The sequence below is a fragment of the Balaenoptera acutorostrata genome, chromosome 15 (assembly GCF_949987535.1).
Source record: "Balaenoptera acutorostrata chromosome 15, mBalAcu1.1, whole genome shotgun sequence".
NCBI lineage: Eukaryota > Metazoa > Chordata > Mammalia > Artiodactyla > Balaenopteridae > Balaenoptera > Balaenoptera acutorostrata.
This window is the reverse complement of record NC_080078.1, coordinates 15,595,958-15,623,929: the sequence shown is the minus strand read 5'-3', so window position 1 is coordinate 15,623,929 and position 27,972 is coordinate 15,595,958. Positions and strand designations below refer to the sequence as shown.

The following is a 27,972-nucleotide window of genomic DNA, read 5'->3' as shown; positions in this document are numbered from 1 at the left end:
CTGACCATCTGGGAGGCAGGGAGGCATTCTAGGCAGAAGGCACAGCTTATACAAAAGTTTGGGGGTATGAGAATACAGGGGCCGGGTTGGGCAAGGGAATGGGAAAGAAATATGATTTCACTCTGGGTTTGGTATGGAGGAGCAAGGGGAAGGGTGGGCAGGGGTCGGGGCATCAGGCTGAGAAGCTGCTGCCTCCTCCTGGGTGTGATGGGGAGCTATGGAGTCTTCCTAAGCAGGGGAGTGACACTGTCAGATTTGGGTTTGAAAATGATCCCTCTGGATTAGTCAGAATCAGGGGGCTGGCTCAGCCGGGATCCCTAGGTCAAAGCTGAAGGGTAGGCATTTTTAGCAGGTGAAAGAAGTGATTTTGAGCCTGGAGCTCTGGGGAAGGGGTGGGGGCTAAGGCCCAGCAAGGGGAGTGCTCTTGAATTTGAAAGTGCCCAGCTCCACAGGACCAGCCTGCAGCCTCAATGAGAACTGATTCAGCTAAACAAAGCCGGGGAGGGGGGGACTTGTCGGCTCATTGCCCCTGGGGTAACCATTAATCCTTCCCCGGGGGGAATCCAGGGGCTGGTGCCCTGAGGGGCAGATCCTGGGCAGAATGGAGGAACACACAGAGGCAGGCTCAGCACCAGGGCTGGGGGAACAGAGGGCCCTAATTGACAACACTGCCGACATCCTGGTCATTGCGGCTTATTTCCTGCTGGTCATTGGTGTCGGCTTGTGGGTGAGAAGTTGGGGGATGCTGCTGGGGGCCCGCTTTTGGAGCCTGGGGGAAAAGTCTCGGACAGTCCCGATGTGTGGTAGGGGAAGGATGCCTGGATCTTTGAGGGAGAAACCCGGGATGGGGGGCAAGTAAGTCTTTTGCTAGCCCCAGGGTGGCCCAGCCCACACTCATGCATGCCTTGTCTGTCCACCTTTGGATTGGACTAGTTGAGGGGTTGGTGGATCTTCATCAGGGACAGTATTCTAAATGAGGTCTCTTCTACATAATGGCTGGCTGACCAGAAACCCATATCCAGGGCCCACAGGAAAGTGGGGCCGAATGCAGCCACACTCAGGCTTGGGGAACCGGACCCTAGGTTAGGGTCTGGGTAGATCTGGGTGCCTGGGAGGAGGCTGGGGGTGCAGGTATGAACCGTCAGGGGAGCCGTGCGCTGGTTAATCTTCAGCCTGAAACAAGGCTGAGGAATGTGTTGAGGAGGCTAATGAGGTCCAAAGATGTGCCCCAAACCCAGGCGTCTCCCCACTCCCGTCCCCCAGTCCATGTGCAGAACCAACAGAGGCACCGTTGGCGGCTACTTCCTGGCGGGACGAAGCATGGCGTGGTGGCCGGTGAGAGAGACTGGGCTGTGGAGCGGGAGGAGGCCTAGAGAAGCAGCCTGGCTCACCCCAACCTCTGGCCACCCAGGTCGGGGCCTCTCTCTTCGCCAGCAACATCGGCAGTGGCCACTTCGTGGGCCTGGCAGGGACGGGTGCGGCAAGCGGCCTGGCTGTGGCTGGATTTGAGTGGAATGTGAGCGCCCCTTTTTGCCAATAACCCCCACCTCCCCGTGGGAACCCCTGGAAGGGTCACACCTGGAGAAGCTCCAGGCGGCAGAGGTGGGGATGTGAGACCAGAGGTGGGACTTCCCAGCTGTGAGGTGGGGCTGGGCTTCGAGGGAGGCTCACGCAGCCAGCTTGGAGGCAGAGGCATGTGGGAGATACCACGTTCAGGGCAGGGGTAGGCCCTGCTCCTGACTTGCTATCGCTATGTGAGCCTGGACCAGCCACGCCCTCTGTGGCCTTGATTTTACTCCTCTCTGGAGTGGGGTGAACAGTCTCAAGGATAGTGAAGTGCTTCTTCTGATGCTCTCTGAATCTGTGGCCTGTGAGGGTCACTAGGCTAAATGAAAGCCCCTTGCAGAAGTGGGCAGGAGACGGAGGGTTGGGAAAATCAGGGCTTTGAGCTCAGGGCTTCCTGGAGAAGGAGGCATCTGAGCTGAGCCTTGAGGGACGGAAGGTTTGGGTGGGTGGAGAGGAGAGGGAAGGCAGAGGTTGGGGGTCAGGCTGAGGGTTCTGTGCTTGGATTCAGGTGTGTGTGTGGGGTGGGGAGGACGAGGAGGATAGGGACCATCTTGGGAGGGATGCCCAGGGGTCATGGCCTGGCAGGGCAAGAAGGGCTCTAGTTAAGGGCCCAACAAAGTATCAAGGTCTTGTCCCTAATGACCAGGGCCCAGGGACATCTGCATCTGTGTCCTCTGGGCCCCTCCTGCAACCTTGCCTTGGAGTAGCACTTTTCACCGAGAGAAGAAGGTTCCTCAGACCCATCAGGGGTGAGGACGCACTCATGGCAGGATCTCCCACAGGGAGTGACCCTCAGCTGTCGCGCTGTGCCCGCAGGCGCTGTTCGTCGTGCTGCTACTTGGCTGGCTCTTCGCGCCCGTGTACCTGACCGCGGGCGTCATTACGATGCCGCAGTACCTGCGCAAGCGCTTTGGCGGCCATCGAATCCGCCTCTACTTGTCCGTGCTCTCGCTTTTTCTGTACATCTTCACCAAGATTTCGGTGCGCACGCGCGGGGAGCTGGTCGGGACCCTGGTAGGGTGGGATCACCCAGTGGAGGTCTCTGGAAAGCCCTGGACGGGGCGGGACCAAGGAGCAATGGCTGTAAGAACCGTGACGGAGGCAGGGCCTGGAAGGAATAGGCTTCTGGGGCGACAACCATAGTGAGAGGTATCTGGGAAGACCAGGGCATCTAAAAACGAGGGAACTTTTGAGGTGTGGCCACATAGGGTCGTGATCTGGGCAGGAAGTGGACCTGGGTCCCCACCCTGGCCCCTGGGTCCTGACCTGCGCGCTTGCTCCTTCCCCCAAGGTGGATATGTTCTCCGGGGCGGTATTCATTCAACAGGCTCTGGGCTGGAACATCTATGCCTCCGTCATCGCGCTTCTGGGCATCACCATGATCTACACTGTGACAGGTGGCAGGTGGCAGGGGCTTAGGGAAGGGAGCGTGGATCTGTGGGTGGGGCTTAGGGGAGTCACCAAAGGAAAGCGGGCTGGAGAAGTTCTTAAGTGTGATGTGATCCAAGCAGGAGAAGGACCTAAATCTTTGGAAAACAAACTACTCCCCCCCTCCACATTCCTTGGATTTGGTCTGGAAGTTCAGAGATCTGAGCCCGTCCTGGGCCTGGGCAAAAAGGAAGATTTAACAGCTCTTGAACACCTGGGAAGGGAGAGCCGACTTGGCCAGACTCCAAAGCTCACCAAACCCAGTGCAGGTTGGAGGATTCTGGGGTGGTGCCCGAGGCCTGACGCTGGAGCAGCGTGGGTGGGGCCTGGTACCAAGGCCGGCTTGAGCGGCCCGGCCCTTCGTATAGGATGAGAATCGGACCTTAGAGAATCACCTCCTCCTATCACACAGAAGAGAAAACTGGGGCTGGGAGGAGGGCCTGGAGTGGAAGTCCTGCACGTGGGCACCTGGCATTAGTGGAGCCTAAAACTCAGCCCCACTGTGCTCACGCAGCCCTGCCTCCTGATGCCGGAATGCGTGAGCCCAGGGAATGGGCCATCCTTTTGAAATTTGCCCTCCAGGAAAGGGGAACCCTTTTCCAATTCGCACAAAGACACTGTATGTACAGTGTGGCAGCCTGTCTGGGCTGTCTCCACTGACCCAGGCCATTGCAGGAGGGCTGGCAGCGCTGATGTACACGGATACGGTGCAGACCTTCGTCATTCTCGCGGGGGCCTTCGTCCTCATGGGTTACGGTACGGGCTCAGCTGATGGGGGAGGGGCGCAGAGGTCACAGTTCGCAGATCTCTCCACCTGGGAGCAGGGACATCGCGCGTCTGCGGCATGTGGGTCCTAGGAAGGGCCTTGTCGCGGGCACCATGTCCCCTAACTGCTTTGCCCTCACAGCCTTCCACGAGGTGGGCGGGTATTCGGGGCTTTTCGACAAATATCTGGGGGCAATGACGTCCCTGACGGTGTCCGAGGATCCGGCGGTGGGCAACATCTCCAGCTCCTGCTATCGACCCCGGCCCGACTCCTACCATCTGCTCCGGGACCCTGTGACGGGGGACCTGCCGTGGCCTGCGCTGCTTCTGGGGCTTACCATCGTCTCAAGCTGGTACTGGTGCAGCGACCAGGTGCGGGGTCAGGGCCTGGGCGGGGAGCGAGGCTGGGGCAGAACTGGAACCGCGGTGGGCGGAGCTGAGATGGGTGGAGCCTGAACCCATCTGGGAAGCCAGGTGGAAGGCGTGGTCCGAGGGAGCGGGAAGTCCGCCAGTTAGAGCTAAACCAGATGGAGCCGGATCCGAGTCAGGGTCTGCGCTTGCGGCTGAATTGCCCGCTTCGATGGGCCAGCCGCGGGGTCTGGATTAGAGCGGCGAGTTGAGGCAGGGCGGGAGGGGCGGGGTACCCGGGACTGGACGCAGGTAGTTGAACGCCCCTCGTCGCAGGTCATAGTGCAGCGCTGCCTGGCTGGGAAAAACCTGACCCACATCAAGGCGGGCTGCATCCTGTGCGGCTACTTGAAGCTGATGCCCATGTTCCTCATGGTCATGCCGGGCATGATCAGCCGCATTCTTTACCCGGGTAACGTCTGCAACCCCGCCCCGACCGAGAGTCCTGTGCCCCATCCATCCCCTTTCTTGTGCAAGGATACAGGTGCTTGTCTCCCATTTCCGTTCCCGTCCTGAGATCTGGGCCACCCAGTCCCACCTCCCACCCGGAGGTCCCATCCCTCCTCCACTGGGACTCCCCGTCCCCACTTCTGGGATCCGAAGTTCCAGACCCGGTGCCGCCCTAGCCGCGTCGTGCCCTTTCCCGCAGACGAGGTGGCGTGCGTGGTGCCAGAGGTGTGTAAGCGCGTGTGTGGCACCGAGGTGGGGTGCTCCAACATCGCCTACCCGCGGCTCGTCGTGAAGCTCATGCCCAACGGTGAGGGCGGGCCCCCGGGTTGCCCCGCTGCCCACAGGCGCCAGTGGGAGGAGTCACCCCTCGCCCAGCCCGCACCCTCCCGGGACGCCCTCGTGGCCCCAGACTCACGGCTCCGTCGGCCCGCAGGTCTGCGCGGACTCATGCTGGCGGTCATGCTGGCCGCGCTCATGTCCTCGCTGGCCTCGATCTTTAACAGCAGCAGCACGCTTTTCACCATGGACATCTACACGCGCCTGCGGCCCCGCGCGGGCGACCGGGAGTTGCTGCTAGTAGGACGGTGGGCCTGGGTTTTCCATCTCCTGCCCCACGAATCAGCCCCGGGTGGGGGCAGGGAGCACTCGTAGGGACAGGGGGAGACGGGGTCCTGGGTGAAACCACCTGATGGCCGTCCACCGCAGGCTCTGGGTGGTGTTCATCGTGGCCGTGTCGGTGGCCTGGCTTCCCGTGGTGCAGGCGGCGCAGGGCGGGCAGCTCTTTGATTACATCCAGTCGGTCTCCAGCTACCTGGCGCCGCCGGTGTCGGCCGTCTTCGTGCTGGCGCTCTTCGTGCCCCGCGTTAATGAGAAGGTGAGTGTGTGTGTTCATTGGGAGCTCGGCGCCGGACTTGGAAACCCGAGGCTGATGCGCTCTCTGGCCCCGCAGGGCGCCTTCTGGGGACTGATCGGGGGCCTGCTGATGGGTCTGGCACGCCTGGTTCCCGAGTTCTCCTTTGGCTCGGGCAGCTGCGTGCGCCCTTCGGCGTGCCCCGCGCTCCTCTGCCGCGTGCACTACCTCTACTTCGCCATCGTGCTCTTCGTCTGCACCGGCCTCCTCACCCTCGTGGTCTCGCTGTGCACACCGCCCATCCCAAGCAAGCACGTAAGAGCGGGCCTCTGGACGGGGCACCAAATGTGGGCCGCTGCGGGCCCTCTCCACCAGCAGTCGGGCAGCCTGCTTCCCAGAACTCCCAGTGGGTAGCACCTGAATTTCTATACCGAGGCTTGGTGAGGGCAGGCTGAGAGTCCAGTTTGAAGCTTCATTTGCAAAGCAAGTACAATGTTTTTATTTAAATCACATTTATTTGAGGTGGTTTGGAGGCGGCTTGAAGAAGACTGTGGGGGAGGTTAAAGCCCCCCAGAGTCTTGGCCTGATTGGTGGCGGAGAGGGACAGAGTACTACCCTGAAAGCCCAAAAAGGGTTTGGTCTTGTGCTGTGGCAAGGCAGGTGCCCCAGGGCAGAGCTGATTGGGGGGAGGACAAAAGAGGTGGGCCCGGAAGGATGGGCAGGACCCCACAGGTGGAGAAGGGGAAAGGCAGCAGGAGGGAACCCTGTGAGCAAACACCCACGGGAAGGAACACTGTTAGCAGGGCTGTAAGACTAAAGTACTACAATCTTGAGTGTAGACAGGGTGATGAAGCAGAGGGCTGAGCAGGGCCAAGAGCTTTAAACACCCAGCTGAGGAGCTAGGGTTTAGCCTGAGGGCAAAGGGCAGCCGTGGAAGGTCATCCTGGAGTGAGCCTGGGCGGGTGTGCAGGCTGGACAGAGGGAGGTGAGGGAGTGCCGGTGTGGATGAGAGACCTCCAGGTTCGGGGTGGGGGAACGGCACTCCCACTTGGTCCCTGCTCCCACCCTTCCCCAGCTCCACCGCCTGGTCTTCAGTCTCCGGTACAGCAAGGAGGAGCGGGAGGACCTGGATGCTGAGGAGCTAGCAGGTCCACCCTCAGCCCCTGTACAGAACGGGCGCCCTGAGCACGCGGTGGAGATGGAGGGTAAGGCACTGCCCGGGGAGCTGGGGTGGGGGAGCTGGGGGAGCCGACTAACTGTACGGCCGCAATTTCTCCCAGAGCCCCCTTCCCCAGCACCAGGCCTGTTCCGCCAGTGCCTGCTCTGGTTCTGTGGAATGAGCAGGGGTGGGGCAGGCAGTCCCCCACGCCCTACCCAGGAGGAGATGGCTGCCGCAGCCAGGCGACTGGAGGACATCAGTGAGGACCCAAGCTGGGCCCGCGTCGTCAGCCTCAATGCCCTGCTCATGATGGCCGTGGCCACGTTCCTCTGGGGCTTTTACGCCTGAGGTCAACTGTGTCGGGCGCCATGAGCCACAGCCTTGCAGTGAGTGGGGGTGGGGAGCCTGCAGTGGTGAGAAGGGCCTGGGGCAGGAGAGTGCAGGGGGAAGGCCCTGGTACCCCTTCTCTCTACCTTGTCTCTGCCTGGGGCCCAGACCATCTGATTGGTAGTCAATTCCTTGGCCAACTGGCCACATCGGTGCCCCTAAGCAAAAATAAAGCTGCCTTTCCCAGGTCCTGCTGTGGCCAAAGTGTCCTTGCTCCAGGCTCCTGTCCTGGGACCTGGGCCTCTGGCCGGGCTGCTCACAAGAGCTTCTTTTCTGGACACAGGAGCCACGTGGCCCTCCACTCATCCACCTCTAGCTGGTGCTTCTCAGTCGTCCAGCCCACATCCTGCAGTCCTGGGGAGAGGGCATAGGGATACTGCTGCGGAGGAGACTCTGGGCTGACCCTGGGGAGGGGGAAGGAGCAGCACAGGCTGCGTGTACTGCTCAGGTTCCCCTTGCCTCTGCTGGGTAATCTCTGGCATAAAATGAGCCTAAAACCTCATCTGGTTGCAGCAAGAATTCATTGAGCAGCACATGAAAAAGAACCAGAATGGAGCAGGTGCTAAATGAAAGAGCATCATCAGTCATTTGTGAGCCTTCCCCGCCCCCACCACCATTCTCCAGTGCCAACTGGGATTCCACAGTCTGTCAACTCTGACAGCGCCTCAGAGACCATCCTAACCTCCCCATCCTGCAGACAGGGAAACTGAGGTCCAGACTAGAGATCACAGAGAGAAACCCAGGTCTTCCACCCTCCAGGTGAAGGGGTGGGGATGGGGGTAGACAGGGCCTCTGGGAGAAGGCCTAGGAGCCATGAAGCAGAAGGATATTACCTTTCAAGAACTTTGGAAATAGCTTGTCCAACACTTGGTGGGTCTCCCTGACGATGACGCAGCTCTCTTTCTCAGGACCTGGAGTGGGGCGAAGAACCAGAAGCTCTTGGGTTCCCCAAGCTGAACAGGGTCCTTCCTCTCTCCACCCTACTTTGAGTCAGAAGCAGCCTAGATTGTGAGGCACTTACCAGCCCGTACTCGGTTCCTCAGTCCCTCCAGCTCTCCTGGGAGGGGTCCATCTCCCTGCAGGGCTCCAAGCACCAGTCCGTGAGTGGCAGCCCTTAGAATGGTCTCAGGGCCTGCCACCTGGCTCAGGACGACCTGTACCTGGTCTGGAGAGACCAGGGGCAGACTGGTACCAGGGAAGGGCCACCTCCCCAAACACTCTCAGGCCTACCAGCCTGCTTCATCCCTATCTGGCCCAAAGGCCTTGGTCTGGCATGAAAGGCCATCTCTCACCCTTTCCTTTCCAACTTCATCTCATGTTGCTCCCCAGTGCTCCGGCCAAGTAATTTCCAAAATACAACTTCAGAGCAGCTCCCTGAGGTGGGTTTATTTTGCACGTCTTTAATGGCTAGTGAGAATAAGCAGCTTTTAACACACGACCAGCAGACCAGTAAACTTCAGTACATGCTTCCTCAAGAGGTCACCCCGGATAGGGGAGGAAAGTGGTTCCTCAGGGATAACCAAGGGTCTTAATCTTATCTGAGTGTGCTGCAATGTACAAAGTGCTTTTACATCGTCACCTTATTTGATTCTCATAAAAACCCTGCAGCTAATAAGGCAGGTACTGTTAGCGCCATTTTACAGAGTGGTAAAGGGAACTTCACTGGGGCATGTAGCTATAATCTGAATGCATCCAGTCTTAGTCTAGAGCTCCCTCAGGACACTAGGCAGACTCCAAACTGTCCAGCGTGTGTCCAGGGCTTGGGGCCCTGGGGCTGGAGGAATGAGAGGCTGAGCCCAGGAGGGTGAGTCTGAAGCTGGGGGAACGCGGCACACTTACTCTGTGACTGGTCCCAGCGAAGCAGGTAGGGTTCTTGGTGCCCCTCAACCAGCTTTTGCAGCTCAAAGACACTGAAGGAGAGAAGAGCGTGCAGTGGGGGAGAAGACAAGGCAGCAGTGACCACCCAGTCAAGTGCACAGCCACCTCACTGTTAACCCTAACCGTCCTGCACCTCCTTGCCATCCATCCCTCAGCCGTTACCCCTCCCCCGCATCAACCCTTCCTTTCTTCCTGCATCCAACAAATATAAGATCCCTTATATCTACTTCATATTATACACCTGCTGCCCTCAAGCACCCACACTGACGCCCAAGTCTGTTCGGTGGAAATAAAGAACCAGAGAGGTGGGGCTTGGTTGGGGGAGGCCAGTGTATAATCAGAACAGGGAGCCCGTGTGCGGAGGGCGTGACAGTGGTGATGGGTGGGAGACGCTGGGCCACTCACCTGGAAGTCACACGGTGTAGGGGAACCCCCAGGGATAGAGACAGAGATGGCCAGAAACCTGTGGGAAGCTGGAGTCAGGAGGCCCAGGCAGGGGAGACTAGGAGACATAGGAGACTTGAAACCGAGGGGCTGGCTCACCTGTCCACAGCGGCTCCATCTGATTGGCTGAAGCGGGGCCAAGTACCTCTCCCCGCTGAAGGAAGTGCTTCAGGACCAACCAGAGCCGGCGTTCGTTCAAGGTCTCTATGACAAGGGCCCGGACTGCCCGGTAGTTGGCATAGATGTGGAGGGCAGTGAGGAAGAAGAAGCATCCAAGGCTTAAGCTGGGGTGACAGAGTGAGGTGGTCAATGGGAGCAGAGGCCCAGCGGGGCGCCTCCTCCCTGCCCTTGATCCCGGCTTACCTAGGGCAATCTGACACCAGGGGAAGCATCAAGAGGCTGACCAGGAGCCCTGCCAGGCTTACCAGCGTCTCCTGGAAAATGTCAGAGGGGATGCGAGCTGGAGGGCTCCCCTCCAGGCCAGAATGAATACCCCTGAGTGCCTTTCACTACACCCCTCCCTGCCCCAGACACTCCCTACACTGATAAGGGTGCCTAGGAAATTTTTAATGTTTTTGATGAGTGAGCTGTCATTTAAGATACCAGCTGCTTCTCTGCCCAGGTAGGTGCAATGCCCTTGGAATGCCTGTGGAACATGCCTTCTTTGTTTTGCAAGAGTCAAAGTGTAGCCCTACACTCAGGCAAGTAAATGTCCACAGAGTACAACTACTTTATTTGGTGGTTTAAAAAAAAAAAAAAAAAAAGGGAATTCCCTGGCAGTCCAGTGGTTAGGACTCCGTGCTTCCACTGCAGGTGGCATGGGTTCGATCTCCGGTTGGGGAACTAAGATCCTGCAAACCATGCAGCGTGGCCAAAACAAACAAAAAAACCCCGAAAAACAGAAAAACAAAAAAAAGGTCCATCCGCCCAGTAACCAGCAGATACTTTTGCAAAGGAGTCAAGGAACCACCCAGGAAGAAAAGCACAGGATCCAAACTTCCCTTGAGAATCAATATTATCAGACCCCTCTGATGGCCCGACTGAGCTTACCCTAGGGGAGAAGACCCCTGGCCACCGCCCCCCAACTCATCACGCGAGAGGAGGAGTCTGGACTGGTGTCCCTGACTACGGGGTTCCCCGGGAGAGTCGGTTCTGGCGCAGAGGGGGCCTGAGGCTGCAGCTCTTCTTACCCAGTCGTCCTGGCAAAGGGGCGGGCCGTGGAAATAAAGGCTGTGGGTGTGACAGTAAACTGGGGATCAGGGGCCTTGGGACCTCCCCTCCCCCGGGTGGGAACAGTCATTTCCGGCAGCCACATCAAGTGGCAGCAAAGCAACATCAGCAGAAAGCAGGGGCCTAGTCTGGGGCTGAGCACGTGCCTCGGTTGCCCCAATGATGTTACTGCCTCCGTGAATTGAGGAAGCCCTGGGGCCTTGCAAAATGCATCCGGCGGTGGAAGGGGCTGGGGGTTAGAAAGAGGGCAGGTGAGACAGCAGGCACGGGGCTGGTTGTACTTATTTCCCCTCCCTAACAACCTGTGGAAGTGATAATGGGGAAGAACTCATCCAACCATTTCCGGGGAGAAGGGATGTGCCCAAGGGGACCCAGGGAGACTCAACCGTTCGGTGCCTTTTTTCCCCTCATCTGTAGAGTGGCAACAATGAACACCCCTGCACAAGACCATTGTAAGGATTTAATGAGTTCATACAAATGAAATAGTTGGCACATGGTTAATGTTTAAAAAACATTAGCTTGTGTTAATATTATTGAAGGGAGTTAGTCAATTTTTTTTTTTTAATGAAGTTCTATTTAACAAAACAATATAAGAGAAGGCCAGAAAGTAGGACTGGAGAGAACAGAGGTTTCTAAATTGCTTCAGTGTCAAAGAAAACCATCACACTTGTGACTACCCTGGGCCTCACTTTCCCCATCTGTAAAAGAGAGATAATAACAGTATCCACCTTAGAGGGTTGGTGTGAGATGCAGTGCACATAGGCACTTAGCACCGGGGTACGGAGGGAGGCGATACCTGAAGGGTTCAGCCTAAGGGTGCCTCCACCTCCACTTCAGGCTCCTTTGGTCAGGTGAGGGCTGGGCCAGAAGGGCTTTGCTAAACTGCCCAGCGGAGGCCTCGGCAGTGACTCCGGCCTCCTCACATGCTGAGCACTTTCTGACTTGCCAGGCGCTTTAACACGTGGGGTCTCATGGGGTCAGAACACGCACCTCCCAGGGCGGGGCTCTGCCTAGAGAGGGCGAGGTCCAGGGCAAGGGCTCCCTCTTGACCTCACGGGCAGCAGGCAGGGGCTGAGATGACCAGCTTGGACTTGTTGCTGCCAGAGCCCGAGCCCGAGCCCGAGCCCGAGCCCTCACACCGACTACCTATCCTAAGAGTCAGAGCAGGGAGAAGCTGCATTTGCTCCCGTCTGTCTCCCACCCCGCCCCGCAGAAGCACTCAGGTGCTTCTCTTCATATGCCCAAATCGTGGCTTGGTCTGATGTCTGCCTCCCCCTCCCGTACATCCGCGCTCCCCCCACCATCCCTGCAATTCTGGCTGCTCACCTGGCTGCCGTCCTTGGCTGACACGTCGGCCATGTTGTTTCTCCGGGCCTGATGCATGGTCAGTGCGGCCCGAGTGGCCCCACCAGCCACGCCCACAATGCACTGGGTGGGGAAAGGGAAGAGTGAAAGTCAGCGTGGCCATAATCTGCTGCAACACAGGAGTTTCTGTGGGTGAGCCAAATAAATGGCTCAAACCAGTTTAAGAGAACTAGGCCTCAGGCCACCCCGCAGCAAAACCCTGAATGCTGTCCTTGGTCTCCTGTTCTCACCCCGCATTTCCACTAGGCCCACCTCCCCTGTCTTGCTCCAGGAGAAAACTGAAGGTCTGCCTGTCACGCCACCCTGTGGACCCAGCCCCAAGGAAACTCACTTTCTCCCCGCAAGGTGGAGGTCCACAGACCATTCTTAGCCCAGAACCTCCCCAGCCTCCAACTTCTGCTTTGGCTGCACCCTCCCCCTTGCAGAGCCAAGTCCGGTTTCCGACTTGGTGCTTACATTCTGCCTGCCTGGAACTAACTCCACTCTCTTCCTGCCCCAGTCGAGGCCTAGCCAAGCCTTCCAGGCCAGTTCAAAACCCACACCAGTGGCCCTGACCTCCTAGGGCTCTCCCTCTGAGATGGGAGAGCTCATCGATTAGGGTCACTGACTTCGTTCATGTTTATCAAATCTCTTTTAGATGTCAGATACGGATTTAGGTACTGTGAGAGACTTCAATACAACCCCTGCCCTCGTGAAGCTTATAAATCATCAGATGGTAAACAAATAAACTAGTTGTTACATAGGCAGTGTTTGTTTGAAGGTAAGAGGAATGTGGATCAAAATGAGGCTGGAGTGATGGGCGGAGACCTGATCACATAGAACTTACCAAGCCTTGTTAAGGTCTTTATACCAAGAGCAATGGGCACAGGGAAGTGACCGGATTTGATTTCCACTCTAATAAGGACTATGGGGTTGCTCTGAGAAGGACTGAAGAGGGGTGAGAATAGACGCAGGGAGATGACCTAGGAAATAACTGTGCTTTTTCAGCAGCAAGGAACCACCAGGTGACATGGGGATGGAGGCGTGAAAGGACTGGAGAGATTTAAGAGGGCAAATAACAGACATGAATGGAGGTTTAGCTGAGGGTGACAGGTAAAGGGGGAGGAGATGAAGGCATGGATGACAACCAGGCTTCTGGTTGGTGTACCTCGGGGATGGAGGTGCTGGAACTCTAGGGAGGGGCGGGAAGGTGTGGAAGGGGAAGTTCATGGCCCTGTTCGACTCCCTTATTCGACAGATGAAGAGACTGAGGCCCCCAAGGCAGAGTTTAGTGCAGAATTTAGGCAGAGGTCACAATCCTTGGTTTCTCTGTGTTTTCCTGCCCTGGAGGGGGAGGGGGGGCTCATGGCCTTTAGTGCCTGGGCCAGGGAAGCTCAGTGGCCTCCACCACAAAGAACTGTTGGCTCCTAAATATCAGTAGTGCCCAGCAGAGAAACACAAGTGATTTTGAACAGATGGATGGGCCTTTAAGATGGGTCTTACATATCTTAAGACTCTACTCTGTGCCAGGTTCTTAACCCTGTGGTGAAGACAGGCTGAGCTCTTTACCGAACCTTGCTAGGCCTCAGTTTCCTCATCTGGATGAGGCCAACTTGAAGGAATCATGAGGGTGAGCAGCCTGGCAGAGAAGAGCTTGGATTCACCCCAATCGCCCCTTCAGCCTTGCTGTCCGGTCTGTGCTCTGTCACTGGACCTTGACCTGCACTGTCCTTTCTGCTCAGAATGCCCACGCTGTACCTCACATTCATACTTCAGGACCCAGCCCCAGGGAAGACCTTCCTGCATCCCTGGACCAGGCCAGATTTCCTGCTGAACCCTTCTGCAGCCCCCTACACTTCTCATCTGGAATACCTATAGCTATCACTTGATAAATATTTAACTATGTGTGGCTTTCTTCCAAAGATGGGAGGGCCTGTATTCTGTGCCAAACATGCAGTAGGCACCCTAAATATTATACTGAAAGAATGAAAGGTAGCCAGGGAGCTGGTCCCAAGATGTTGAAACTGGACCACCCTTACTCTCTTTCAGCTCAGAGCTCCCTCACCAGTCCCATGGCTCCAGACACTGCCTTAGACTGACTCTCTGAGGCTCTAGAGGCTGTCTGGCTGGAGGAGGATCAGAATACATGGCTGAGTCTCAGAAGAAACATCTGAACTTCTTCACTCTTCTAGAAATGCCTTGAACACTGGGCCCAGGCTGGGATCCCCTGTGGGCCCCAAGTGAGCCCGCACACAGCACCACCAGGGCAGGTATCTTGGGTACAGGGGTGCCCCAGAGGTGGGTACCTTGGCCAGGTTGCTGATGCAGATGGTCATGGTGAAACAGATGGGGAATATGGGAGCCATAATCTCGAGTAACATGGCTACATCATTGAGGATGTCGGCAAAAAGCCTGGGGGAAGGGATAAGAGGTCAGAGGTCAGAGACCTTCATACTAGAAGACTCCCCTCCCCTCGGTTCCAGCCCCTTCTCACCTCCACTGCTTGGCATTACAGTCCATTTTGCTCCTGTGGGGGAGAGATTGGTTTGCAATTTGGATTTAAGGAGAAAACACAGCCTGTGGGCAGTGCAGGCCATTCCTATGCCTTGGTAAGGTCCGAAGGGCTCAGGAAAACCCACACCCCAGCCAGACATCTGTCCCCACACCCTGTCACTGCTGCCTGAAATGCCACCATTAGCTGGGAGGACCTTCAGTGGTCACTCATATTTCCCCCTTACGAACCCATGAGGCACCAAAGGAAAAGACTGATTGTCTTGTGGCTGCTCCCCACCCTCGGGTCCTCCTGGGAGAGAGGCCATCCCTGCGTTCCTCTGCCAACTCCCCTCCTCTTCCTTCTGCTTCATAGAAGGTACCAGCAAGAAGTCCACATATTCCATAAACAATATAGTGTAAACACTACCTTGCATGTTATAGACAACTAGCCCAGAGAGGGATATGACTTCCCTCGGATCAAATGGGAGTGGGGGGAAAAGGCCGAAAGAGCCAGGCTCTGACATCCAGCCTAGGATATCTCTATTATACGATGCCGCGGATGGTTCCCTCCTCTGCAGGCCGAGTGACACCCTGGTCCTTGCACAAACCCCCAGGGACTACTTCTCCAAGATCCCAGTGGCAGGAGATGCTGCAGCCCCCTGCCCAGCTCAGAATTTGCAGCATTAGCCCTGACCCTTAATTTGAAATCTCCTAGAGGGAAAGGGAGCATTCCTGGATGGGGCATGGGACGCACATGGGGAACTCCTGATGGAACGAATATACGGCAAAGGCAGGACTAGAACACGTGGGCCTGGTCTTGGGCTCTGCCTGATGCCACAGAGAGACCACAGGCTTTAGGATCAAATCCCATCTCACCAGTTACAAGCTGTGTGACTTGGTCTGCTTCACATCTGGAAAAGGTAAACATTCAATCCTACTCTACACAGTTATTATAAGGATTAGAGAGGATACACAGAGAGCTGGTGAGGTCCAGTTAGGGTTAGTAATTGCAGCTGGTGTTTACTGAACACTTATTATGTGCTAAGCACTTTACATAGCTCACTGCACCTCACAAGCACGACTGATGGCAGATACTAACTCACTCCTGAGGTCACCCAGTAGTGACTCAAGGAGGAAGCAGGCAGCACGAGACCCTCAATCCCTTCTAGATAAATGGTGATGTGGATCCCATGTCGGACAGGGATCCTGATGACCCACCCAAGCCCACTCCCCACTCAGCAAAGTCCAACCAAGTATCTAAACCGCCACAGTAGCCTCTGGAGTAAAGGTATTCCTTCTGGGCTAAGCACTGTCCCATCCAAGCTTCCCTTTTAACAAGCCAGCAGAGATGCTCAGAGCCTGTGGCTCCCTGTGTTTTTCCATGATGGGCAGCAGAGCGGCAAATCGGTGCTCTTGAAGGCAGATCTCATCCTGGCAATGGCTCTGTGGCTTCACTGCTTGGTGACCCTGGACAAGTCACCTGTACTGGGTACTCACTAAAGACTCCTTAGCTCTGATATACCTGCTAAATCTCCCCGCCCCTGGAGACTGGTAGGAAAGAGGGGGAGCTGACAATACAGCCAGGGCTGAGAAACACATGACTCCTGTCTAGGGAGAGTGGCTAGAAGTCTGCAGATTGGGAAGAAAAACTCACCCCATCCACCAGGCAAAGATGATGCGGCCCAGCATGCCAGTTGAATCTGGGGGAGAGAGGCATCGGTAAGGAACAAGCAAGAGCCTTGGGGGCTGTAGGGCCTGGCAGAGCCTGGCACTGAGATGGCTTTCCACCTTGGATTGCTGCCCTTGGGAGCTCAGTCTGGTATGATAAGTTCTAGACAGACGTAGCTGCATTATGGCATCAGAAGTGCCTAGACTTAGCAGTCCCTCAGCATGCACCCCAGAGAACTAGGTACCCATGCACACCAAGAGACACGGACCAGAAATATTCTTTGCAGCATTGTTTATAACAGAAAAAAACTGGGAATAATGCAAATGCTCATCAACAGGAGAATGCATAAACAAATTCTTGTACATTTACTCAGGGGCATACTAGACGGCAGTGAAAATCTAATGGACCACAATTACCCACATCAGCATGGATTATCATCCTGCATGAAAAAGTAAGTCATGATGACTACATACAGCACAGTATACTCTTCATAAAGCTCGAAAACGACTGAGACTAAACAATATAGTGTTTGCGTATATATATCTATACGGTAAAACTATTTTTTTAAAAAGCAGGAAATTCTGTGTGGAAAGTTCAGAGGTTATTGTTGATATTCTAGCTCTTAGGTTGCGCAGTGGGTTCACAGGTGGTCATCAGAGTATAAATAATAAAAAGGATTTGAACTGCAGGTTGGTGACAAGCGAGCTGGGAGAGTGGGGCAGAGGGAGAGGCCTCCTCAGACTAGGGAGAGTCAGAGAAGTCTCTGGAATCCACTAGACCGTCACTTGCACAACAAGTGCTTCTTGGCTACCCACTGCCGTGAGGCCTGGGGGGCACCACAGTGAGCCAGAGTCATGGCTCCAGGCTCAAAAGCCAGTGTAAAAGCAGGCAGCAGCCACTATGAAAAACACTGATTTAGACCAAGGGTCAGTTAACGGTGGTCTATGGGCTTCTACGCCGTTTTTGTAAATAGTTTTACCGGAACACAGCTGTGCCATTTGTTTCCAGACTGTCTATGGCTTTTTTCATAACACAATGGCAAAATCAAGTTGCTGCAAGTGAAACTGTACAGCCTGCAAAGTGTAAAATCTTTACAGTCTGGTCCTTTACAGAAAGTCTGCCGACCACTGATTTAGACCCTACCTTATACTGAGAGTAGTACTCATTAAGCCCAGCAGGGGGATCACAAAGAAGGACTGTTCTAGAATCAAACTGAGAAGGCCTCACACTGCGGGCACCGGGAAGGACAGGCAGAGCGGGCAGAGGACCCTTAGCTTGTTTGAGCTTGAGGGCAGGGACCCTTAAGTGGGGGACTGCACGAAGGAGAACCAGGCTGTGGGCAGGAGGGATGAGAACGTCCCACGACATATAAAGGTGGTGACATGGGCCAGCCTTCCTCGTTCTCCTCTTGCCACGGCAGCCATCCTTGGGCATTGACCCCTTCTAGCTAGACATCTTTACCCAGCCTTGGACTTGAAGGAGACCGCTAAGCACGCTGGCAGAAACCTGAAATACCCGTGTCTTTCAATCGTCACAACAATCCTACAAGCTTGAGGGATCATCCCCTTTCGAAGATGAAGCAACTGAAGCTCGAAGATTGATAAACGAAAATGGGGCATTTTACAAGAAAATCTGGATTTACAGCTTTCCGAGAAGAAACTGAAGACACGGCAGCACCAGGCCTGCTTCCCCTTACCGCTCCAGTTGGCTGGGGCTGAGCAGCAGTTGCCTCATTCAGAGGCGTGTGTACAACACATTTCCCATCCGGCCTGCTCGGCTTCTCTATTTCTGTCCCGTCTGTCCCTGGAAGTTATACTTCCCAGGGTGGCTTTAGAAGCCTCCTCCCGCTGTCACTCACCCACCCTCTTCCTTTCAAGTACTTTTAATTCTACACAAAATTTTCATTGTTCAAGATTTTTGTATTGGATCATTTTAGTGACTCTGAACGTGGCAAGGTTACTTTTACTGGTTGAAAGCTCACAGGGCCAGACTATTTTTCTTCCCTCAGACTGCACAGTCTTCGCCAATCAGGTATGTGTGTCCTTCACACAAGAAAGGGGCCTACTCTATCTTTCATCGGAGGCAGTCTGCAGGGCCCTTGTCAGAAACTGGAGGTTGGCAATAGGATGCAGTGACATACATCCTCCCTATTATCCGAAAGTCAACACTGGCCACTAGACCAGGAAACTTAATTCCCACCTGCTCCTCTCTGCCTCACTTACAACTGGCCATGCTGTAAGATCTAAAAATTTTGAGTCCTAGTAAGGGATCAACTGTCCATAAATTGTACTCGGTTCCACTCTGAAATCCTAACTGGCCAAAGAGTGGGTGGTTAAGAGCGGGACACAGGAGTCAGTGGGCCTGGGTCCAAATCCTGGCCCTGTGTGACCTTAGGCAAGTTACTAAACCTCTCTGTGCCTCAGCTTCCCCCTCTGAAAAAGGTACTCGTAAAGGCATCTACCTAATATGGCTGCTGCAGAGATTAAGTTACATATTACATGTCAAAATGCCTGGCATACACTCAGCTGGCAAAATATTGGCTGCTAGTAGTATTACTATTGCTAGTTATGACAATTAACATCATGTTCTATTAAGAGATCTGTAACTAAAAGTGACCACATCAAAAAATTCCAAGGGAGTTTCTTATATAAAGCTCTGCATACAAATGTCCCATGTTTGATGGAAACAAGTTTGTAATATCCTTTCTAATTAAGGGGGTTTCCTTTAATATCAACAACAGGCTTTAAAGTAAGAGGATATTTTTCCACATCTTAAAATGGTCTTATTTTTTTCTTAGTAACTTGCCTGAGCTGAAGACATACATAAACAACATGTTGGTGATAAGACTAGGGTGCTTAGAAATGACATGGAACTACTGACCCAAGCTCCCACTGCATTCCAAACAATTAACCAATAGGAGAGGAATGGAAAAGATACAAATTGAGCACAGTGTGGTGGTATGAAAATGTACTCTGGAACTAAACCTCCTGGGTTCACATCCGTGACCCTGGGCAAGTTACCGTTCTGTGCCTCAGTTTTCCCATCTATGAAATGGAGATAATGACAATACCCGTCTCAGAACTATTGTGAAAACTGAGTCAGGACATTTAAAGACCGGTACAAGGTAAGTACTGTTCAGGGAACTATTATTAGTAAAAGAAGAGACAACTAGGACAAGAGACACAGATCACCACCACTTCTCCACTGATATGCAGTCTCAGAGAAAGAGCTTCTTTCCAGCAGTGACTCACATTTGGACAGTATGCTCGTCTTAATGGTAAGGGTATAAGCAGGAGCCTCCAGATTCTCCAAAAGGTCCACAGAGGCTCACCAGAGCTGTGGCCAGGCTGATGTCAGGTGTAGAATGAGCCTTACCTTGGGTCTGATTTAAACCGCCACTGGGAACAACAGTGAAAGACAAAGGATGGTGGAGAGAGCCATGGGCCCTCCTGATGTGGACAGTTTCCCTTTTCTTCTCTACTTCACTCTCTAGGTAGCACGGTACCAAATTGTATCTTTTTTCCCCCCGGTTAGTGGTTTTTCAAAAAGCGGTACACATTCAACAGATAGTTACTATAGTTCTTATTCATGGCATCATCTAGTATCCCAGAGGATATAAAATGCTTTTCATCCTTCCCCAAACCTCCTCTCTGCCACTCAGGACCTATTACGAAACTGTTTTTGTCTAGAATTAACTAATTTCCCACACCCAAGGCAGTTGGCAGTTTTATTCAATGACCAAACTCTTAGGCAGTCCTCCACAGATTAGGAGTAAAGGGGAGGGGACGGTTTACTTAGGGATCTGGGCTCCAGATGATTAAGGGACACTGCCCAGTACGTATGGGGAAAGGAGTGCAGCTACCCAGGCTAGTGGGCGGGATGAGGGTGTTCCCGCCATGGGTTACTAGTCAGTCGTCAATAAAGCCAATACAAATCTTTAAAATTTACTCAGTTGAATTTTGTTTTTTAACGGGGTACAAGGCACTCTTCTAGGAAGTGGGGAGGCTTGGCTCCCGTATCTAATCAGACAGGAATGCGTAAATAAACATACTCATCAGAGCCCAGAGCTAGGCGCCAAAACACTGGGAGAAGGGGAAAGGAGGGGCTGGGCTTCTCAGCCGAAGGAAAAAGTGGACAGAGAAATGGCAGAGCTGAGAGGAGCGATCGGTGAGACTCCCGGGGTCCAGCTCACCTTTCACGAGCCAGGTGGCCGTGGCAGCTGAAACAGAGGCTTTTGCGTTCCCTACCCCTATGCCCAGCAAGACTGCGTGGGTGGCCAGGGAACCCGAGAGGCTGGAAGCAAAGGCCTGGAGAAGAAAAGAAGTGGGGTGAGGAGTGGGCGCAGGAGCATGGAGGTCTAAGACCTGTTATCAGCTCTCCCGGGTGTGTGGCCTGGGACGTGTCACAGCTCGGCTCTGGGCCTCAGTGTCCAGTCTGTAAGTGGGGAGGGAGAGGTGGCGCACTGTCTCCCCTGTCCCGGCTACATGTCGCTCCCTTCCCCAGTCGGCCGGGCTGACCTGCACGGAATCCCACAGCTGGTAGGGCAGATAGTCCGGGCTGACGCTATCGGGGAAGCCCTGAGGCAGGAAGACAGCCAGGAGCCGGGAAAGAGGTGGGACGGCCGTGCCGGGAGCCACCCTTTCGCCCCCATCTCGTCCTCCGGGTTTCGCTGTGAAGGCCCCGGAGAACGCCCACCAGCGCCGCCCCCAGGCCTCCCACTGCAGGCTCCCGTCGGTGGCGGCGCGGCAGCGCCGGGCCGTCCCGGAGCCGAACTGCTCGGAGCACAGTGGGGCCTCAATGCTGGCGACATATGCCATTCTGGATTCCTCCCTTTAGTTCCGCGGGAAGAGAAACGTGGCCGGAAGACGCGTCCGGCTCGGCTACGGCGGCTGCAAAGGGGCATTATTCCTTCGCGGAAGGACCTCCTGCCTCCGCGTACTCCTCCAGCCAGCCCAGGAACCATATGGTTCCTTTCCGACCTCCCGGCCCAGCCTCGACCCCTCGGGGCTGGTCCCGGTCCTGGTTCTTTGTAGCATGTTGTCTGGGGCCGCGGGAGCCCTTTGGCCCGCCAAGCCCTGAAGGTACCTGCTTTGCTGTGACCCACGACTTACAGTTATGGGGAGAAGGGAAGAGGGCGTCCCTAGGGAATCGTGTTGAGACCCGGTGCGGCCACAGATTTTTTAGCTGTGTGGCTTTGGGCAACTCAGTGTCCCTCTCTGGTCCTCGGGTGGCTTCTTTGCTGTGAGGCCAGGGCCTGTATTTTACTCCTATTCTATCCCCGGTACCCAACACATAGTAGGTGCGTAAAAGAGATAGTATTTATGAATGAATGCATGCATGATGAGAAGTTGGACCAGATGATCCCTGAGGCCCTGTATAGCTTCCCTTTTTGTTTGTTTGTGGTTTTTTGGGTTTTTGTTTTCCTTCTGGGCGTCTCTGGCCCTCCACTAGAAATTTTCTGCCCTTCAGCCTTTCCCGACTGGAAGAGTATTATTTCTGAAAGGATCCTAAGAACATCTGAGGAACGAGAAAATCAAGGGATTGTAGTGAATAGTGTCAGCAAATAGGAAAAATAGGCAAGAAGTTCTTCTGTGTTTACTGGGGGAGAGTGTCTATGAAATTGGGGGGAAAGTCTAAAGACAGTGTTTCCCTCCGAACTCACCTCTTTTTCTCTTTCCCTCTCTCCCTTTCTCCTTGCCATCTAGTGCAGTGTGCTGCCTTCAAAATAGAAATTTGCTAAAAGCGTCCTCTTTTCTTCAGAACATAAAATATCCTGGTTCCTTAGCCCAGCATTCTTGGACCCTCACAGTTTGATTCCCTGCTTGAAACTTCTGATTCTCCCAACCTATCATCTTTCTCTTGGACCTCAGCCTGGAATGCTATTCCACCCCACCTCACTTTACCTAAAACCTAGACAGAGTCTCTGAGGCTGAGGTAGACCCAGGGCATTTGATTTTTTGTTTGTTTGTTTGGTTCCTGTGAGAGTGAAAAATTGAAGGGATACAAACGTGTAATATTTTAAATGTTAGCTTCTGTGGGTATATTGAACTGAGACTAACCTCCAGGAATGAATTCCACCAGAGGGCCTTAGTTTGGATGCAGGTTCTGTCACTTAGTATCTGTGAGACCTTGGGCAAGTTTCTCAACACTCTGTCCTTCAGTTTCCTCACCTGTAAAAGGGGAATAATACTAGTACCTACCATATAGAGTTGGGATGAGGATTAAATGAGTCATATGTGTAAAGCTCTTAAACTATGTTTGGTACATAGTACATGCTAGTTAAGTGTTGACCATTATCTGGAGTTAATGTCAAGTATTCAAATGTGAGGCCCTTTGCTCCATATGGCCCTCATGACCAGCACTACTATATGACATATTGTCCAAACCAGGATTTTTTTTTGGCTGCGCGGCACGGCTTGCGGGATCTTAGTTCCCAGACCAGGGATTGATTGAACCCGACGCCATGGCAATGAAAGCACCGAGTCCTAACCACTGGACCGCCAGGGAATTCCCCAAATCAGGATTTTTGAGAGTGTCTTTAAAGGAGGCACCATGAATAATCACATCGGGCTAACAGACTGGAGCCATCCTGGGCAAACTGAGAAATACGGTCACACTATTTACCAACCCTCTAGGCTTTACTGACCATCTTTGTCCACATTGACCTCTCCCTGCTCAGAGACCATGGCAACCCTTGTTCACTGTAGAACTTATGTAACGCTTAGCATATGCTTTCTGGAGCCAGCTTGTACTTGCTTTTATTAGGTATCTAAGTCCTGTCTTCCCAAGCGGACTGTAAGTGCCTGACGAGGGCTCATACACTTCTTTGCAACCCCAGTGTCCAGATCAGTGGCTTGACAAAGAGATGAGGGGTGCTTCCTCTTCCCCTACCCCACGAGACTTCTTGGCAGCCTGCATTCAGCAGTATAGTAAGCACCGGACAGAACACTCCAAGCTGCTCATCTCCTTGACTTTATCCTCACTGATCTCCCCACTTCCACAACTGCCCGCTTATGGTCTACTCCCTACACAGCTTAAAACTCCCCGGCTCGAAACCTTTCAGCAGCTTCCTGTTACTTTTATGGAAGAGGATTGCAGTATTCTCCTCCAAACCCTTCAATGACTTTCCTTCATATTTGAAAATAAAACACGAACTTCTTGTCATGGCCCATGAAGCTCTGTAGACTGGGCCCTGCTTCATCTTTCAGACTTCACCCCTTACGGTTCATCCTCTCACTCCCCCAACTAGAACATAAGCTCCCAGAGAAGAGGAACTTTGTCTTTGGCACTGATGCATTCCCAGGGCCTGGCACAAGGCAGGTGCCAAATACCTATTTGTGGAATGAATGAATTTATTTTCTCAATAACCCTTATAGGTATGATTTCATTCCTCCTTTAAACAAAGAAACTGGGGTTTGCATGTGTGAAGTGACTTTATCAAGGTGACAGAGCTGAAAAGTGGCAAACACATTCATTCTCCTATTCATTCAACAGATATTTAGTGAGAAGGTGCTACTCTTCTAGGCCCTGAGGCAGGTGTCCAATTTGAGGCTAATGGTTTTAGAACTATACCATCTTGTTTCTTTCTTTTTTATTTTGTATTCTTGTTAAGTATTATAAAAATAATGGAAGGATACATTCTCACTGTAAAATAATTCAAACAATAATATAGATGGAGAAGGTCAAATTCTCCCTTGACATTTATCCCTCTTTCCATTTTCCAACAAATACCAGTCAATGCCCAGAAGTAAACATTGTTTACCATGAGAGAGAGAGAGAGAGACAGAGACAGAGAGACAGACAGAAACACAGAGAGAGAAATATAGTTTTACATTTAATCCCCTCTCCCATACTCACAGCCTGAGGTGGCCTGCTCTAATTATAGTTCATTTAACATTGTCTTTGAGATCTTTTCCTATCAGCACATATGTAGCTACCTCATTTATTTTAATAGTTGCATGTCATGCCATGGTGTGAATGTGCCATAGTTTCTAGAAAGATCCCCATATTGCTTTTTTCATTATTACAAATAGGTATGATAAATTCCTTGTACAGGCCTTTCTGTACATTGAATATGAATATTTCTTTAAAATGAGTCCAAAGCAGAATTGTTGGGCTGAAGGGTATCTGTATTTTAATTAGAACAAGTATTGTCAAACTATCCCTCTAAAAAGCTTTACCAATTTACACTCCTACTAACAGTATATAAGAATGCTTGTCATAGTCAAGATATGTATTCCCATTATCTAAAAAAGTTCTCTTGGGCACCTGTGCATTTTAATGTCCACTCTTGTATTCTGATCGCAGATAACCCCTGATGTGCTCTCTGTCACTATAGATTATTTTTGCTTATTCTAGAATTTCATAGAAATGGAATTATACTGTATATGGGCTTTCATGCTTGGCTCCTTTTGCTCAACATAATGATTTTGAGATTCTTCTATGTTGTCATGAGCACCATTAGTCTGTTTCTTTTTATTGCTGAGTAGTATTCCATTGTATGAATATGCCACAATTTGTATATGCACTCAGTGGTTATTGGACATTTGGGTTGTTTCCAGTTTTGGGTTATTATGAATAAAGCTGCTATGAACATTTGCATTTGCATGTAATTATTTTTGTAGATGTGTATGGACTCCACCTAGGAGTGGAGTTGCCAGGTCATGTGGTAAGTGTATGTTGAACTTTATGAGAAATTGCCAAATTGTTTTTTCAGACATTTCATTTTACCCTCCCACTGGCAATGTATGAGATTTCTACTTGTCCCATATCCTTACCGACACTTAATCAGTCTTTTTAACTTTCAGTCGCTGTAGTGGGTATGTAGTGGCATCACATTATAGCTTTCATTTGCATTTTCCTGATGAGTAATAATGTTGAACATCTCTTCATGTGCTTATTGGCTATTTGTATATCTTCTTTGTGAAGTGCCAGTTCCAATCTTTTGGCCATTTAAAAAAACTGGGTTGTCTTATTATTGAACTATTAAGACTTTGTTTTTGAATTCTGTATACATTTTCTTTGTTAGGTCATATTGCAATTATTTCTCCTAGTGGTAACAAATACTTTCTACCCTAAATAAATGAAAACACGTTTACACAAAAATCTGTACACAAATATTTGTAGCAGCTCTATTCATACTTGCCAATAACTGCAAACAATCCAGATGTCCTCCAGTGGGTCAATGAATAGACAAACTGTGGTGCATCCATACGATGCACACTTAGCAATGGAAAGGAACAACTCACTGCTACTTGAAACAACTTGGATGGAGCTTAAGGGCATTATTCTGAGTGAAAGAAGCCAGTCTCAAAGGTTAGATGTTGTATGACTCCATCATAGGACATCCTCAAAAACACTGACCTGTAGTGATGGGGAACAGATCAGTGGTTGGCAGGATTTAGGGATGAGAGTGGGGATGACTACAAAGGGGTAGCACGAAGGAGTTTTGGGGCAATGGAAATGTTCTATATCCTGATGGTGGTGGTAGTTACATGAATCTACGTATTAAAATCCAAACATTGTACACCAAAAGGACGTTAATTTGCTGTGTATTAATTAAGATAATGCTGTAAGCAAAAAAGCAGAGCAACAAGCCATGAGTGTATAGGTGCCTATGAAAACTGGTTTTTGAATGGAAGAAGATGTGACAGGAAATACACACATCTTGAATGCTGGTTACTCTGTCGGGGGAGGGAGCAAAAATGATCCACTTTTCAGTGTGAATTTTTATAATGTTTCACTTATTTCAATTAGTATATGGTGATTTTGAAATTTGAAAAAATCTATTAAAAATGGAAAACATTAGGAAAATATTTTTAAAAAAGAAAAAGAGTATTTTTGCTTTGTTAAGTACCCGATGATATGTTAGAAAATAAGACACATGTGTCTCCATTCCTGTGGGACTCAGCCTAGTAGAGCCCAGTCCCCCCCACCTTACAGATGGCTCATCTGCAAAATATGACTATTATTGGAACTTGCCTAACAGGAGTTTTTATAAGAATAAATACTTTTTTTTTTTTTTTTGGCCACGCCATGTGGCTTGCAGGATCTCAGTTTCCTGACCAGGGATTGAACCCGGGTCATGGCAGTGAAAGCCCTGAATCCTAACCACTAGGCCACCAGGGAACTCCCAAGAATAAATACCTTAATACTTGCTTGAAACAGTGCCTGGCACAAATGATAACTGTAATGTTAGCTGCTATTAATATATCACCTATGAATTGGGAGAATAATTGCCACCACTTGTTAGGATGATTTTTAAAGTGCCTTTCTCATAACAGGGCATCTAACAGTTACTGTTAGTTTTGTTAGCATTTGGAGCCTGGATTCTGGGTTATGGGGGAGAGGGCATGGCTCTTTCCCTGGTTTGGTTTTCTGGGTCTCCCCACTTATCTGTTCTCTTGGCTTTGCTATCTTTCTAATTTCAGGGAAGCCTCTCCCTCCTTCCCCTCCCCTGGTTGACCTATCACCCTCCCTCAGGACCTAAATGCAGGGCGTTTCCCTCTTTGGCTGACACTGGACTCCTTGTCTACCTCTAGATTGGCACAGAGGGGCATCCAGACCCTGAAAAGTGTGGGTGAAACGTCTGTACATAGCACTGTTGGACCTGACAGTGAGCCAACCTGGGGGAAATGTGATCTCAGAGCAGGGCAGGGTTTGAAAGGTGGTGGAGGGGAGGTGACCCTGCAGGGCCCCAGGGATGCTTAAGGGGAGTGAGGAGATTGGGGGAAATACCCTGGGAGAAAAAGATTCTTAAATTCCATCTCTTTCTCTAATCAGGCAGATGGCCCTTCTTCAAACCAATAAGGATCTCATTGCTACAGGAATAAAGGAATTTAACATTCTGCTAAATCAGCAGGTAAGTCTGGTGCTCTGTTTCAGAGGACAGGCCTGGAGCGTTGGGAGGTGGGCAAGGACAGAGAAGGGAGAATAATTTGGAGCTGGGAGGGTAATGGTTGAGTTGATGGAAACAACTAGAGACAGGTAATACAAATCAGAGAAAAGAGGATGTCAGAGTTTGTGGTTATTCCTGAATCACATGGCCGAGCGTGGTCTCCCTTGCCAAATCCTGACCTCCCCCATCCCAATCCCACCCTCCCCCCCAGGTCTTCTCGGATCCTGCTGTCCCTGAAGAAGCCATGGTGACTGTGGTGAACGACTGGGTGAACTTCTACATCAACTATTACAGGCAGCAGATGGTGGGGGAGCAGCAAGAGCAGGACAAGGCTGTGCAGGAACTTCGGCAAGAGCTGGATACTCTGTCTGCCTCTTTCCTGGACAAATACAGGAACTTCCTGAAGTCCCTGGGAGCACCCGATCACAGGCTGCCTTCCTCCTAGCCGGGAGACCCAGGCTTGTCTGAGACCCTTAAATGCTGCCTCTGTGTTCTTCAAGGCCTCAGGCTCTGCTCCTTCATGGTGTTACTGCACCCTGACACCTCAATAAAGACCAGTACTTGTTTTGTTGGTTTTCCTGGCTCTGTGGCTCTTCTTTGGTTTCCATCGCTGCCTCGTGGAGACAGTTGGTCCCTTTTCCCTCACCCTGCTTCCTAGATATGATTTTGGAGATCTAATTCCTTAGAGCAGAGGTTTGCAGCCTTAAGTAACCACTGGGCAGCACTAAAATAGCCTGAAGGAGGGGCCAGCCAGCAGAGGCTAAAGAATAAGTGCTGAGGGACCGGGGGAAGGGTTCGTAGACAAAACGAGGGAGATAGAGGCTCTCCAGAAACTGTGGCCCTGTGACATGCTGTCTAGAAGACAGTTGTTGAAATCTCCCAGTCTTGTTTATCCTTCACTAGGTGGAATCAAGAGTCCTCCCGCCTCAATTTTCCAATTCCCTGCCCTTGGCCCCAGCTTGAACAACGTTATAGGATCTTCTAACTCTAAAGATGACCACAGA

The 27,972-nt window shown here is 52.1% G+C and overlaps 3 protein-coding genes across 11 annotated transcripts; 2 read left to right on the top strand and 1 right to left on the bottom strand.

The window, feature by feature from the left end:
• Positions 1–187: 187 nt before the first annotated feature.
• On the top strand, positions 188–7,515 carry SLC5A2 (solute carrier family 5 member 2). 2 transcript variants are annotated; one of them, XM_057528852.1, is made up of 14 exons: positions 188–727; positions 1,264–1,335; positions 1,412–1,516; positions 2,383–2,547; positions 2,858–2,963; positions 3,670–3,750; positions 3,902–4,131; positions 4,444–4,579; positions 4,817–4,924; positions 5,051–5,201; positions 5,323–5,491; positions 5,567–5,782; positions 6,543–7,012; positions 7,297–7,515. In XM_057528852.1, the coding sequence occupies exons 1-13, from the start codon at positions 602–604 to the stop codon at positions 6,972–6,974; spliced, it is 2,097 nt and encodes a 698-aa protein (XP_057384835.1). In that variant the 5' UTR covers positions 188–601; the 3' UTR covers positions 6,975–7,012; positions 7,297–7,515. The 2 variants fall into 2 exon arrangements, with proteins under 2 accessions (XP_057384835.1, XP_057384836.1); XM_057528853.1 differs by lacking the exon at positions 7,297–7,515 and having other exon boundaries at positions 193–727; positions 6,543–6,672; positions 6,748–7,203.
• RUSF1 (RUS family member 1) lies at positions 7,229–20,930 on the bottom strand. 6 transcript variants are annotated; one of them, XM_007186469.3, is made up of 13 exons: positions 20,589–20,930; positions 20,264–20,378; positions 16,057–16,102; positions 14,404–14,436; positions 14,216–14,321; positions 11,892–11,993; positions 9,699–9,769; positions 9,435–9,619; positions 9,297–9,354; positions 8,853–8,923; positions 8,035–8,178; positions 7,847–7,924; positions 7,229–7,367 (listed from the first exon to the last, which is right to left on the bottom strand). In XM_007186469.3, the coding sequence occupies exons 1-13, from the start codon at positions 20,886–20,888 to the stop codon at positions 7,270–7,272; spliced, it is 1,407 nt and encodes a 468-aa protein (XP_007186531.2). In that variant the 5' UTR covers positions 20,889–20,930; the 3' UTR covers positions 7,229–7,269. The 6 variants fall into 6 exon arrangements, with proteins under 6 accessions (XP_007186531.2, XP_007186534.2, XP_007186536.2 ...); XM_007186471.2 differs by lacking the exon at positions 7,229–7,367 and adding an exon at positions 7,385–7,516; XM_007186472.3 differs by lacking the exon at positions 8,035–8,178.
• On the top strand, positions 20,090–27,531 carry AHSP (alpha hemoglobin stabilizing protein). Of its 3 annotated transcripts, none has more exons than XM_007186468.3 (3): positions 20,090–20,238; positions 26,854–26,932; positions 27,180–27,531. In XM_007186468.3, exons 2-3 carry the CDS (start codon positions 26,858–26,860, stop codon positions 27,411–27,413), a joined length of 309 nt encoding a protein of 102 aa, XP_007186530.2. In that variant the 5' UTR covers positions 20,090–20,238; positions 26,854–26,857; the 3' UTR covers positions 27,414–27,531. The 3 variants fall into 3 exon arrangements, with proteins under 3 accessions (XP_007186530.2, XP_057384839.1, XP_007186529.2); XM_057528856.1 differs by lacking the exon at positions 20,090–20,238 and adding an exon at positions 20,386–20,454; XM_007186467.3 differs by lacking the exon at positions 20,090–20,238 and adding an exon at positions 21,014–21,152.
• Positions 27,532–27,972: the final 441 nt, after the last annotated feature.

What these genes read in the sequence shown, in the direction of transcription:
- RUSF1 (XM_007186469.3), bottom strand. Translation starts at nt 20,888, where the DNA reads ATGGCATATGTCGCCAGCATTGAGGCCCCACTGTGCTCCGAGCAGTTC. An exon ending in CTGGTGTCAGATTGCCCTAG is followed by an intron (nt 9,620 to 9,698) that starts GTAAGCCGGGAT and finishes CTGTCACCCCAG; the next exon opens with CTTAAGCCTTGGATGCTTCT. An exon ending in GATGGAGCCGCTGTGGACAG is followed by an intron (nt 9,355 to 9,434) that starts GTGAGCCAGCCC and finishes AGCTTCCCACAG; the next exon opens with GTTTCTGGCCATCTCTGTCT.
- SLC5A2 (XM_057528852.1), top strand. Translation starts at nt 602, where the DNA reads ATGGAGGAACACACAGAGGCAGGCTCAGCACCAGGGCTGGGGGAACAG. An exon ending in GAGTTGCTGCTAGTAGGACG is followed by an intron (nt 5,202 to 5,322) that starts GTGGGCCTGGGT and finishes CGTCCACCGCAG; the next exon opens with GCTCTGGGTGGTGTTCATCG. An exon ending in TGCCCCGCGTTAATGAGAAG is followed by an intron (nt 5,492 to 5,566) that starts GTGAGTGTGTGT and finishes CTGGCCCCGCAG; the next exon opens with GGCGCCTTCTGGGGACTGAT.
- AHSP (XM_007186468.3), top strand. Translation starts at nt 26,858, where the DNA reads ATGGCCCTTCTTCAAACCAATAAGGATCTCATTGCTACAGGAATAAAG. An exon ending in ACATTCTGCTAAATCAGCAG is followed by an intron (nt 26,933 to 27,179) that starts GTAAGTCTGGTG and finishes CCTCCCCCCCAG; the next exon opens with GTCTTCTCGGATCCTGCTGT.